Source organism: Megachile rotundata, chromosome 12 (genome assembly GCF_050947335.1).
Source record: "Megachile rotundata isolate GNS110a chromosome 12, iyMegRotu1, whole genome shotgun sequence".
In the NCBI taxonomy this organism is placed as follows: domain Eukaryota; kingdom Metazoa; phylum Arthropoda; class Insecta; order Hymenoptera; family Megachilidae; genus Megachile; species Megachile rotundata.
In genome coordinates, this window is record NC_134994.1 from 4,116,567 (window position 1) to 4,129,210 (window position 12,644).

Genomic DNA, 12,644 nt, shown 5'->3' on the forward strand with positions numbered 1-12,644 from the left:
CAAATTTTGGAAGTTAAAAGCCTGTAAATTTGAAAAATTGGAAATTGCAAAATTCAGAAATGAGAAAACTTGATAATATCTAAGCTTAATAATTTAATGTTTATAAATTTGTAACTTTGGGAATTTAGATTTATTTGCCCTCTACCATTCCTTTATGTTATGGTAATTCACAGAAACTACCAATAGAAAATGCTTCGCTAATATCAAAGAAGTAATATTTATTTAATAGAAGTAATTAAAGTAATATTTATTAAGTAATATTTATTTATTTATTTTTACCCGGAAAAGACTCAAACGGCCATTACTCAAGATTCTCTCATCAGACTCTTACATACTATTATCGCGATTTTATAAAATCAATAAATCATCCTTTTCAATGCTTTCGATCCAGAGTATTTTCCATAACAATTATACTATACACAATTACACAATTATGTATATAGCACAAATATAAAACACAGCTGTTCGGAAAGATCATACGCCTTTACACAGCTTACATTCAATTTACTTGAGTGTACACATTCTTGAATTAAAAGCTAACAGCAACCTAATCGCGCAAAAAGATCACATTAATTGAAAGCTGCTCGTTAAAATATCCCCGAACAGCATTCGACCGAAAGAATTTACTTACATTCGCAAAACAATCACCACCGAATTTAAACATATTCTTGCCAAAATTGCTAATTTTATCCAAAGCTCGCTCAATCCTGCGAAGTTGTCATAAGTTGATCCAGAGGGGCCGATAGCGAAGTTCTTCTAAGGAACTCTTTCTCTTTCGCTTTCACCTCTTCCTGTTCTTCTTGCCTGTTCTTCAACGAGACGAAGAAGCATCGCGGCACGATGAAAACCGAAAGACATTCTCTTCACCCTCGTCGTGTCGTTGTAGCTGTCGACGTCGGGCCGCTTGACGTGCTCGAGGGCGTCCGGGGGCGTGCGAGCGACCGGTGTGAACTTCGCCGTAGGGGATTATGCAAACGGGGTAGTTCGTGGGGGCAGGGAACAGGAAAGGGAGAAAACACGGGACGAGGAGCTACGCCGACGGCGTGGATGGCGGCGGGTTTTCTTGCTTGTCATTACCACGTTCGTGGCTTCCTCTCGCGTTTCGTTTTCTGCCGCCTATCGTACGATGAGACTGAAATTCACAGTATCGCGTCATCTTTTTAAGGGAATCGTTCTATTTAAGGGGCCTGAGGTGAAGGGTGATCTCGAGAGAGGCGACGGAGAAAGTATACTGGAGAAGTCGACGCTATTTCGCACAGAATTGCTGTGAAATATCTGTGGGATCTTGGAATGGATTTATTAGATTCGCGGGTAGAATTTTGGAGATTTTAGTGGATAATAACTTTTAGTTTAGAGATTTTGGAGAATTTAGTGGATAATAACTTGAAAGGGGTATGAGGTATCCTTGGTACTTAAAAATACAATTTAGTGAATTGATAAGTAAAATTTAGTAAGCTTCAACTCAAAATAGGTATGAAATATTTTTGATACGTATAAGTACAAGTTAATAGATTTGGAGACTTACGGACTTAAATATTTGAGAATTAGAAAATTTACATATTTGTGAAATTTGAGAGTTTGAAAATGTGATTATGTGAGACTTTGGAATTTAATCATTTCTCAACTTTAGTAGTTTAGAGAATTTAAGGTCTTAGACATATTTTTAGTTAAGAATTTGGGAATTTTTAGTTAAGAATTAAGAATTGGGAACATTTGGAAATATGTAGATTTGGGAATTTGGAAATTTTAAAGTGTAGAAATGAAGGATTTGGGTATTTAAAAATATGTGAATTGATAAATTTGAAAATTGGTAGATTGATAGATTGATAGATTGATAGATTGAGAAATTGAGAAATACGGGGATATGTAAATATAATAATTTTTAAATTATAAATTTGAAAACGGGAATACGTAAGTATGGAAATTTTTAAATTGAAAATTTGGGAATATAGAGCTATACAAATATAGAAATTTTTAAATTATAAATTTGGAAATTTTTGAAAAAAAAAAAAACTCTAGAATGCGATAATTTAAAAAATTAATAAATAAAACTGTTAAAAACTCGATTAACATCAGAAGTACTTTTACCTATCAGTGATATACCGCTCCCCGTCTGACTACATACAACACTCTGCTACTTATTCCACTAAATCACATGTTTACGAACCCCTCTTAATCATCCTACGTCTTCAATCTCTTTGCAATTGCATTCACTTAATTACAACAAATACTCTATCTCTTTATCTCAACTCAATTCTCGAAAGCAAACAACGTGTAATAAATACAGATAATACATACCATTATTAACACACAATTTAAACACAAATAACCGGTGATAGCTTATTAACTCCCCAGCATCTTTCGGTATTAATTAAGATGCCTTTTGAACAACTGTTCCCTTGAATTTGGCAGTAGAACATCGAAACCTTAATTATCTCTCAGCAAGCAAAATATTCCTTTGAACAGCCTCGCCCGTAGCTGTGTCTGCACGTTTCATTTATCATAGCTCAGTGTGAAAGATGAAGCGTCTTTTAACGCTCCGGATTATCTGGAAGACATTCATCTTAATTACGACACCGCGTCGGTACGTCGAAAGGATTTGTAATGAAAACCGCTGATTATTCGATACAGAGACGAGGCCATCGTTACAACCGGTTGAATAGATTTCGCGAATAACGTGTACAGAATGGCTGGATTTCGTACCAATTGATCCTGATCAGTGGTCATGAAAAATTGAAACCGAAGCGATCCACGGTGAAAGCAAGATTATCATAAATCATCCTTCGTTGGCAGGGGATTAACAGTGCATTTGTATTTTTCTAAAGTGTCCGTGAAATGGAGGACCTCGTAGAGCGAGAGTAAAACCGTTAAACGCATTTCAGATCATAGAATAATGAGTCACTGCTGTGGCAGGGGCGGATTAAATTTCTCGCTGGTCCGGGACTATAATTTTCCAGGTTTATTAGTTCAGTATTACGAAGAAAGGAAATAAATTTTTTTTTAATATCATCATATATTGTCAGAAATTTTGTAATACATTTTTGTTGTATATATTATTAAACACTTTGTAATAATTTTTTAAACGAAGTTTATATGTTTAAATTATTATATTTCGTTATTAAAATGTATATGTTATATAGAAGATCCGTTAGTATTTTGTAGGTTACTGTATTTGCGAATTTGTAAAATTGTAAAATTTCATTTGAGGATTTGAAAGTTTCACCATTTAAGAAGTATAGAAATTTGAGAAATTAATAATGTAGCAATTCTGTAATTTTATAATTTGAGAATTTGTTAATGTAGCAATTCTATAATTTGATGATTTGCGAATTTATTAATGTAGCAATTCCGCAATTTGATAATATGACACTTTACATATTTAATAAATAAAGGAATTTAAAAATTCAAAGATTAGGAATTTGAACGTTTGGAACCTCGAGCACATTCATATTTAAAAACTTTAAAATATGAATTTTGGGAATATTTTAAATTACAAATTTTCAGATTAAAAATTTTTTCAATTTCAGGATTTAAAACGTTAAGAAATTTATAAATGTGTAAATTTCATAATTTCGCCCTTCCTTTATTTCTAAAACTTTTGAAGGATTTTAAAACGTGATTCTAATTCGAGACCTCAAAATCCTTGAAACTTGCCAATTAAAATAAATTGCGTGTTTCGTAAAAGAGTAATAAAAATGTGTACATCAGTTTCGTTACATTAAACAAAAATTACATACATCTAAAAAAATTGTGAAACTTTAAAGAAACTAGAACATCTTTCTGGCAGTTTCTGAAGTTTTCCGAAGTTTGTAAGTTTTAATAGATAAATGTACCTTGTATCGATTTCGTGGATTCCAGAAGGATAATGTTGCTTATTCGTTGCGCAACAAAATTTGACTCCGTTTTCAGACATATCCTTGAAACGCGGAGAAATAAAGTCAGTTATTTCCGGTGTCAGGAGTGACCTAGGAACGTTGGAAAAAAATTACGCGATAAAGACAAAAAAACTGACCCACTTTTGAAAATACGAGGAGAAACTCAATTGTGATAAAAAGTCGCCGAATCAGCGTTCTCGACAGTTGGTCGGAAATTAAATGCTTAATGTATGCCTCAAACTGCTATTGGAGGTATATTTAAACGACGGTATCTTCAGTGGCATCTAAGTGGAAAATGCATTTCATTTTAAACGGGTGGCCAAGAAAATATTCTCTTAATAATATATATATATATATATTATTATATTATTATATACATAATAATATATATTATATACATAATAATAATATATATATACATAATTAATAATATATATATATATTATTAATTGGATCCACGTATTTTAGACAACAATGAAATTTTCTATACCTAAATATAAACGTTATACGCGTATTATCTCGCTATCTCAGAAATTGATTGAAATATCTTTTTATTTTTACTTTGCTAAAACTGTAACAAAGGCATTGATCTCGTATTTATGGAAGAATTTTATATTTTTACATAAGAATATGAATAATGAGTTTTCATATTTTTATTTTTATCTTGAATTTTCTCTGCTTTCTAAAATGAATTTGAAAAGTTAACTGTTAATTTTTATAGTTAGTATTAATCATTCGGCGTTAACTATTTTTGGCAGAAGTATGTGGTTTTTATGATGTGGTTAGTATTGAGGATTTTATTATTGTTTAGGGAGAACTAAATCTTGTACATTACATTATAGTTTAAACATAATTTAGATCCAGACTGTTTGTTATAATAATATTTGCTGAAAATTATATATCTTTTTCAGGGAATGATAAAATTAATTATATCTACTTTAAAAATGTTACAACTTAAAAATTAGTCATTACTGTTGTAAATAAATTTATTTGCTCAAGAAAACGATCTAATTATTTTAAATTATAGTTTGCTGAATAGCTATAAACAAATATGCCACATGAAATAGAATTTTATAGTTCGACTAATTTAATTTCATTATTTAGTAAAATAGGTAGATACTATTAAATTAAGTAATTTCAACTATTTTCTTCTCAACTTTGATATAATTTCATTTATTTTGAGATAGTATTTATTGAAGTAATAATACATAAAGAATTGTATTCAAAAAATTTTAATAAAGAAATAATTTTTGTAATAAATAGTATCACTTTAAAGTGGGACATTTTTAAATAGTCTCATTTGATTCAAATTAAAACTTTTATAAATACTCTTAGTCATTGGAAAACGTAGTCATTAAAGATTTTTTTTAAATTAAACTTCTTCTTAAGACATACTTCAAAATATAATTACTAGTAATTCATGAAATATAATAAAATATAATATAATAATTTCGGAAATGTTTGTGTGCCATAATTTTCAAAATGATAATTTTTTGCGACCCACTTATTTTCAATGCATTGTTCCGAATGTTAAAAATTAAAAAAGTCCGGGACTCAACAATTTTTAGAATTTTAAATTGTCCAAACCTACAGTCACAAAATTCAAAAATGTAAAAATCCTGATATACTAAAATCCCAAAGTCGCATAGTCTCACATTCTAAAAATATAACACTCTATAAATATTAAAAATTCTCGAAATTCTAGAATATTAAAACGGATAAAGTTTCGGAATTTTAAAGTCAACATTTCAACGTCCCAATAACTTAAATTACAAAAATTTCTCAACCAGATAATCTTATATTTCGGAAATCATAACAACTTAAAAGTCCCATATTTCATAAGTTCCAAAATTTCAATATTCCAATTTCCCAAAGTTCAGAAACTCCAACAGGCAAAAATCCCGAAGTTCCATAAATTCTAAATTTCCATGACTGCTATTTCGAAAATAACAATTTTTCGCAAATCATCCACTCAAAATGTACATTTAAAAATGAAAGATTTTCAAAACTTTAAATATCGCTGTATTGCTTACAAATTTCTGACACCTTTATAAATATAAAAATCGATCCCATACATTCACAATGCATATTTAAAAATAAAATAAAAATTTCTTTTTAATGAAAGATTATCCTAATACAAAATATCGCTACACTGTGTAAAAATTTCTCATATTTCAGTAAGTATAAAAATCGACTCATTTGGTTATAATAGATATTTAACACTAGATTTGCAGACCTTCGATGACCATTTACTTAGAGTTTTTGACGTAGAAAAAATAAATAAAGTATAATACGTAAGCTAGCTTATATGTTTGTCTAACTAATTAAAAACTGACATTCTGACAAAAGTTTCTTGACACTCTTTACAATTCAAAATAATAAATGCAAGATAAATTTTTTAACGAGTTCCGTAAATCCATTGTCAAAAATATCAAGTAGAAAAATTATCGCTATACTGCTAACAAATTCCTTATACTTCAATAAATATAAAAATCTGCTTACCCAAAAGTGCTCTGAGTCCCCAGCAATGTATAACCTCGTTTCAAGAATCTCTAATCTATCGTAACACCTATTCACCCTCCGTGCCATCTGCAAGTTCCACGCTTTCCGTTTTCTTTCTCTTCCAACACTTCCTAACTAAACCTACAAATTTTGCCGAATCGTATTATTATTCGAGGCACCGTGGAACTATCGGGTTCACGGTGTTGTACGCAGGGAAAATATGCAAGTCGTTCTGACAAGGGTAGAGAGCCGTTCGAGTTCTCGAAGATTCGGCTGCTTTAGCAGCCCGAAGCCCGAACTTCTGAAATGGCTGCCCGAGCGAACGACGGTTCTGCGATCACGTACGTTTTCGCGTAGCTTCACGCACGTAAGTTCGAGGGAAGGCCACGAGGGAAGCCGGGACGTGCATTCGAGCGGCTCGATTTCGCGGCGAAAATTTACGTCGTGGCTGCACAGGGAATTCCATGGCTTCGCGGCACCGTCTCCCTTCGTCTACGGGATGGGTTTTTGCTTTTTAGCCACGTGGAGCGTAAGGTGCGGTTTCATTCGACCTGGTTGCCCGTCCCTTTGGACGAACGTAGAAAACAGGGCAGAGGGAGAGTTTGCTTTGCTCGAACGATACCTGTTCCAGCTAGATCCCTTTTGCAACCCCTTCGCGGCTCTATTCACGGTATTCAACCGCCTACTTTTTATTACCCGGTAATTAATTGTAATGGGAGTTCCAAACCAGGAAATGAATGGTTTCGCTACTTCTTTATCGATTTTTGTCATACTTGTTTCCGTATTTGTTGAGTCAAAATAATCTGCGGAATGTGTACTTTCACAGAATTCAGTCTAGCCAGAAAAATATAAGGTTTAGTTTTCATCTAAATTATTTTTAATCTTATCAGAGAAATACAGGGTTCAGTTACTCATCTAAATTAGTTTCAATCTTGTCAGCAAAATACAGGGTTGAGCTACTCGTCTAACTTATTTTCAGTCTTCTCGGAAAAATACAGGATTTAGTTACTCATCTAAATTATTTTCAGTCTTGTCAAAAAAATGCAGGGTTGACTTACACGTTTAAATTATTTTTAGTCTTCTTAGAAAAATACCGAGTTAAGTTACACATTTAAATGATCTGCACTATAATTAAAAGTAGGAAAAGGTGAAGGATGGAGGTTATATAATTTTAGAATTCGTTTTAACGTTACTGAATGTGTTTTGGAACTATATCATCTTTCAGTTGTTTATTTATACTTTTAATGATGATACAGTTAATTCAGATGTCTAAATTAAGTGAGGTACAGTGTGTAATTGTATATAGAATAATTACAATAATTATATACCGTAATACATCGTTGAAATTGTAAAAAATGGAATGCGGAAATGAACAACTTAATTTTTGTGAAAAAATTATTTTTTCCAAAAAGTTTACATAGATTTGCAGGCCTTAAGAAACAGTATAACTTTTGTTTCAAATATGTTTCAATATCTTCCGTCGTTTATAATTTATAAGCATGTACATAAACGAGATGTAAGGGTTGATTTTTTCTTATGTAATTTAAATTTAAAATATCGTTCAAATAACATACAAATAGGAAATTGTAAACTATAATTATCATTATTTATTATTGCCTTAAATCATGTGAGATTTATACGGCAGTTTTAAAGTACATTATAATTATTTTACAGTAGGTATAATAGTACATGTAGTGCAATGGATCAATACATTAGTTAGATTACATTAATTCGTATGTAAATTCTACAGAAGTAAATACAAATTAAAAAATAAGAAAAGAAAAATACAATTATTCATTAATGCCACAATGTTAACAGATAAATTCTTAAACTATACTTAAATTCTTAAGGAACACTGTTTCAGGAAATTAAAAATAATACGTAAACCACTAATATCGGGACCAAATAAAAAAGAGCGAATGCTAAGAGGAAAGCGGAACCCGCGCCTGAGAAGTAGTCTTCGCAGCAGTTTGCGCTTATCCTCGTAATCTGGGCATTGCCAGATGACGTGGTCCAGATTTTCAAATTCCGCTCCACACCTACACTTACTGTTGAAAATAAAATTAATTTTGGTTAATGAGGCGTTTAAATTATAATGGTCGGAACGGCATCTATTAACAAAAGTTATAAAATCTCTAGTAAGCTCGCGCCCAGTAAACTACGGCTTACCCCTGTCTTTGTGAAAATAACGAAAAAAATTGATACCTTTAAAAAAACCTTGCTTTTTAATATAATTATTAGTGAGTACCTTTGCTTGAATTTTAAAGCCACAGAGTAAATCAGTAAGTGGAACTTTGTTATCTGGGGAAGGCATTTCACCCGCCGCTTCTCTTGCGGGGAGTCCGCCTTTTCGTTACCGCTAATTCCGATATGTGCTGGAATCCAAATAAACTTGATAAAATTTTGATTATTACTATTAGAAACAAAGGTGGCATATTTAGTTTTAATTTCAGTAAGATGAATATTTTTATTATAGTGAAAAACTGGTTTTTGCAGTGATTTAATTGCGCTTAGAGAATCAGAAGCAATAAGGAAATTTACCCTAGTATGAGACATGATCACATCTAACGCTCGATTAATGGCACAGCATTCTGCTGTGAAGATTGACACTCTTGAATTTATGCTAATTTTTTGTGAAATATTAAGTTGTGGACAGTAGATTCCAGCACCTACCGATTGGGAGTTCCCTATTTTGTTCTCATCTGTGTAAATTACAATACTCTCTTCGTAAAAAATATAATTATAATTATATATATTAGAAAAGTAGTTTTACAATAAATTTTTCGTTTTGTTACAGATCGACCCGAAGGTAGCGTTTCCCAGGAGAACACACCCAAAGGTAAGAAAATAGAGTTCGCTTTTAAGCAAAGACACCGAATCCGCGAGAGACGACAATCGTCACGCTCGAACCATCTCCTGATCCGCCGACGGTTCCTTTCACGCATGAGAAAGTCCTTTGGCCGAAAAGTCAGGTGCTAAAAGATAAGCCAGACTGCGGACAGGAAGTAGCTAAGGGGCAGACGCGAGCTTTGAAAGTCGACTAACGAAAGAAGGGAGATAGGAAGGGGTTTGTACAGCGAGGGAGAAGGGAACAGACGAGGGAGAAGGATCGCGTCTGAAGAGGGAATAATAAAGAGCCCTCTCTGGTTCTCGTAATAAGAGCAATTAGATGTAATTCATTTCGAAACCCGGAATTATTTTCTTCCCGCTCTAACGGGCCGTTAGTCACGGCCGAAACTGCTTGCCGCGAAACTCTGAAACGTACACTCGGGTGCAATGCTTAATTTCATTCGCGTGAGGACACATATGCAAATTTGACAAGTTTTTAATTCCCAAATTTTTGGAATTGCATTTTCGAGTATTCAAATTTTCAGATTTCCGTATTTCCAAACTTTCAAATTTTTCAATTTTTGAGTTTTCAAATGCCCGAATCCCCTACTCTCAAGTCTAGCAATATTTATGTATTCGAATTCTAAATTTTCAAGTAAAAGCTTAGATTCCTGTATCCTCAAACTTTTTCATTTACAAGTTACTAGGACCCAAATTCCTAGATACTTAAATCCCTAGGTCATCATATTTCTAAATTCTCAAGAATGATAATTTTTCAATCTTAACCCTAAATACTTATGTCCCGAAATCTCTACATCCCTAACTTCCTGTATCTTCCAGTTTCTATGTCCATAAATTTCTAGATGCCTACATTCGTATGTGCCCCAATTTCTCAAATCTCATGTTGGATAAATCCACAAATCCTTAAATCCCTAAGAACACATATTGGTAAGTTCACATTGGTTGGTCCGTATATTGGTAAGTTCCTAAATTTCTAGGCCTCCAGATATCTAGATTAACTACCTATACTGCAAAATAACTAAATTCCCATATCGTGAGGTCCCCAAATTTCAAGGTCCTTAAATTCATATGAGCGCTACCTATGTTGAATGCATTAAGAAATTGTTAAATCTCTGAAATATCTAAAAATAAAGGAGTAGGTCTAGGTTGTTATATTTTAAGAGAAGCCAGATTTGCTCCCGACTGTACACGCCCCGATTCGAACGAGGATGGAGCGATATCAAAAGGGAAAGAGGCAGAATGCAATACACACAGACACACACTGAGGGTCGAACGAGCCGACGTTTGCGTGTGTACGCGCGTGTATTCGCGCGGAACTAGGAAAAGGGTGAGAGGAGAGGCGAGAGAAATTTGCGCGGCTTAATAATATAAATGCCAGGCACACGAATTACTGGCGAGTGACTGAATTGCGCTAATTTTAATTGTACCCTTTCCCTCCTTCCGTCTTCCGTAGCCCCATCGCCACCCTCTCATCTCCGCTCGATCTCTCGAACCACCCCCTTTTTCGTCAACTCTTTTCAACGCTTCTATGCGTCATGTCGCCGTGGCGTTCCCGCATCTTTTTTTCCCGCCTTTCGCTGTCCTTTTCCGTGAAACGAGAGTACGACCTCGCGACCATCATCCAATTTTATTTGATTTCGTCGTCAAAAGCCGGAAACGCATAAATTATCAGCTGAACGGGAAATCACGATTCAGCACCGCTGCCGGTAATCACGTATCCGGCGTATTAACGAGCCGCACGTTCGATCGGCCGGATTGCATCGATGAAAATTTTGTTATTTCTGTTGCAAAGGCTCGTCTATCGAGGACCGTACTTCAATTTGTGCTATTATACGATCGGGGAGGGGAGTTGGAAATTTGGTCGCGTTCTACGATATTGGGATCTTTGAAAGAGGGTTGTTTGCGCGGAATGGGTTTATGGTCGGTGGACAATATTAGTTGGATTCGTCGCCGATTGATTATTTCATTCACGATGTAGTACGTTTTATTGGCATTTCGACGTTTAATGGACTAATTTTTCATTCTTTGTGGGAACAATTTTGCTGATCGAGCGGAGTTTTGGTATGCTCGTTCAACCCTTCAATTTACGGATTATTTAACTGTTATGGACGAAATATACATTTTATTTTTATTACTGTTATTATATTTAATCATTATTTTACCATTATTAAAATACTAAGTTTGAAAGATGACTAAAGAGTATCTTATATTAATAATGATAAAATAGTATAATTATATATTATATTACTTCGATAGAAATTAAGTGAGGTTAGATGTGTCTCTTCTGCATATAAGAATAACTTCTTATTTCACCTTTTATTCGGTATTTGAATAATTTTGTATAATTCCAATACTATCTGACCTTTCTGCCTTAACATATTAAATATGAAAATATTTCGAGATTGTTTTCGAATGCAAAGATAGTAAGAATATAAGGCTATGCTGTCGCCATCTACTGTTGTGAAGAAGTGTTCTTTTGATATAATGCTAGATTTACTCCCATATGGATGTCTTTTTGTAAGTGTACGAAAAATGAACAAAAATTGAATTACGTTATAAAAGTCTACAAACTTTGCATTTTTTAACTTAATAAAACTTGTCGTTAAAATGAAATATTACACCAAGTATATATTCAGGGGATATGTATAATTATTCAAATTTAATCAAAGTCGGAATATGTTATAATAAGTATTTATTTGTTATCAATGTAAGCAATGTCTATAAAAATTAATGTCAATATTTAAGCAATATTCAAATTTCATTAAATACAAGTTTCATACAACAAGTATAATACAAGTAGGATGGGAGCAAGAAGATGAGAAACGGATTAAAGTTATAGTAAGTATTTTAATAAATTGAAAGGAATACAAAATTTAATATATTGATGATAGTTCACGTTTCTACGGTTCGGCCAAGACTAGACTGTCCTTTCGACGCTGTCGCGTTTTTTTATACTACGCATTTACACTCTTTTGTTTCACACTCGTACATCACACACATTCATACCACGCAAAAATTAATTCCCCTTTACCGAATCCCACATACATATGTAGGAATATATACATACATAGGATGCATACAACAAGTATTTAAGTTTCAATAAAATCATACAATTTGTATACATATACATACATAGGAATATGCACATAGGGTGCACATTAGATAAAAATCAGAAATATGTACAAGTATTCGTATTTCATAAAAATGAGGAGTATGTAAGTGCAGGTACTTAAGTTTTATGAAAATCAGGAATATATAGAAGTGATGGTAATCGGTATTAAGCAACTCGTTGGGGAAAATCAGCGGGACAATAGTAAAAAGTTCCCAGGAGCAGCCACGAACGGAACGTTTGGCGTATTCGAAATAAAATAACGAGTATTAATCGCGAAATGGGGACAACATATTTCGCTCGAACGC

General features: G+C 33.1%; 1 protein-coding gene across 5 annotated transcripts in view; it reads left to right on the top strand.

The window, feature by feature from the left end:
- Window positions 1-12,644, top strand: part of Rbp6 (RNA-binding protein 6) — a 1,376,067-nt gene that overhangs the window by 878,494 nt on the left and 484,929 nt on the right. For all 5 annotated transcript variants that reach the window (XM_076538305.1, XM_076538303.1, XM_076538302.1 and 2 more), the window contains one exon: window positions 9,175-9,216. In XM_076538305.1, coding sequence (XP_076394420.1) covers window positions 9,175-9,216 — 42 coding nt within the window. The remainder of the gene's footprint in view (window positions 1-9,174; window positions 9,217-12,644) is intronic.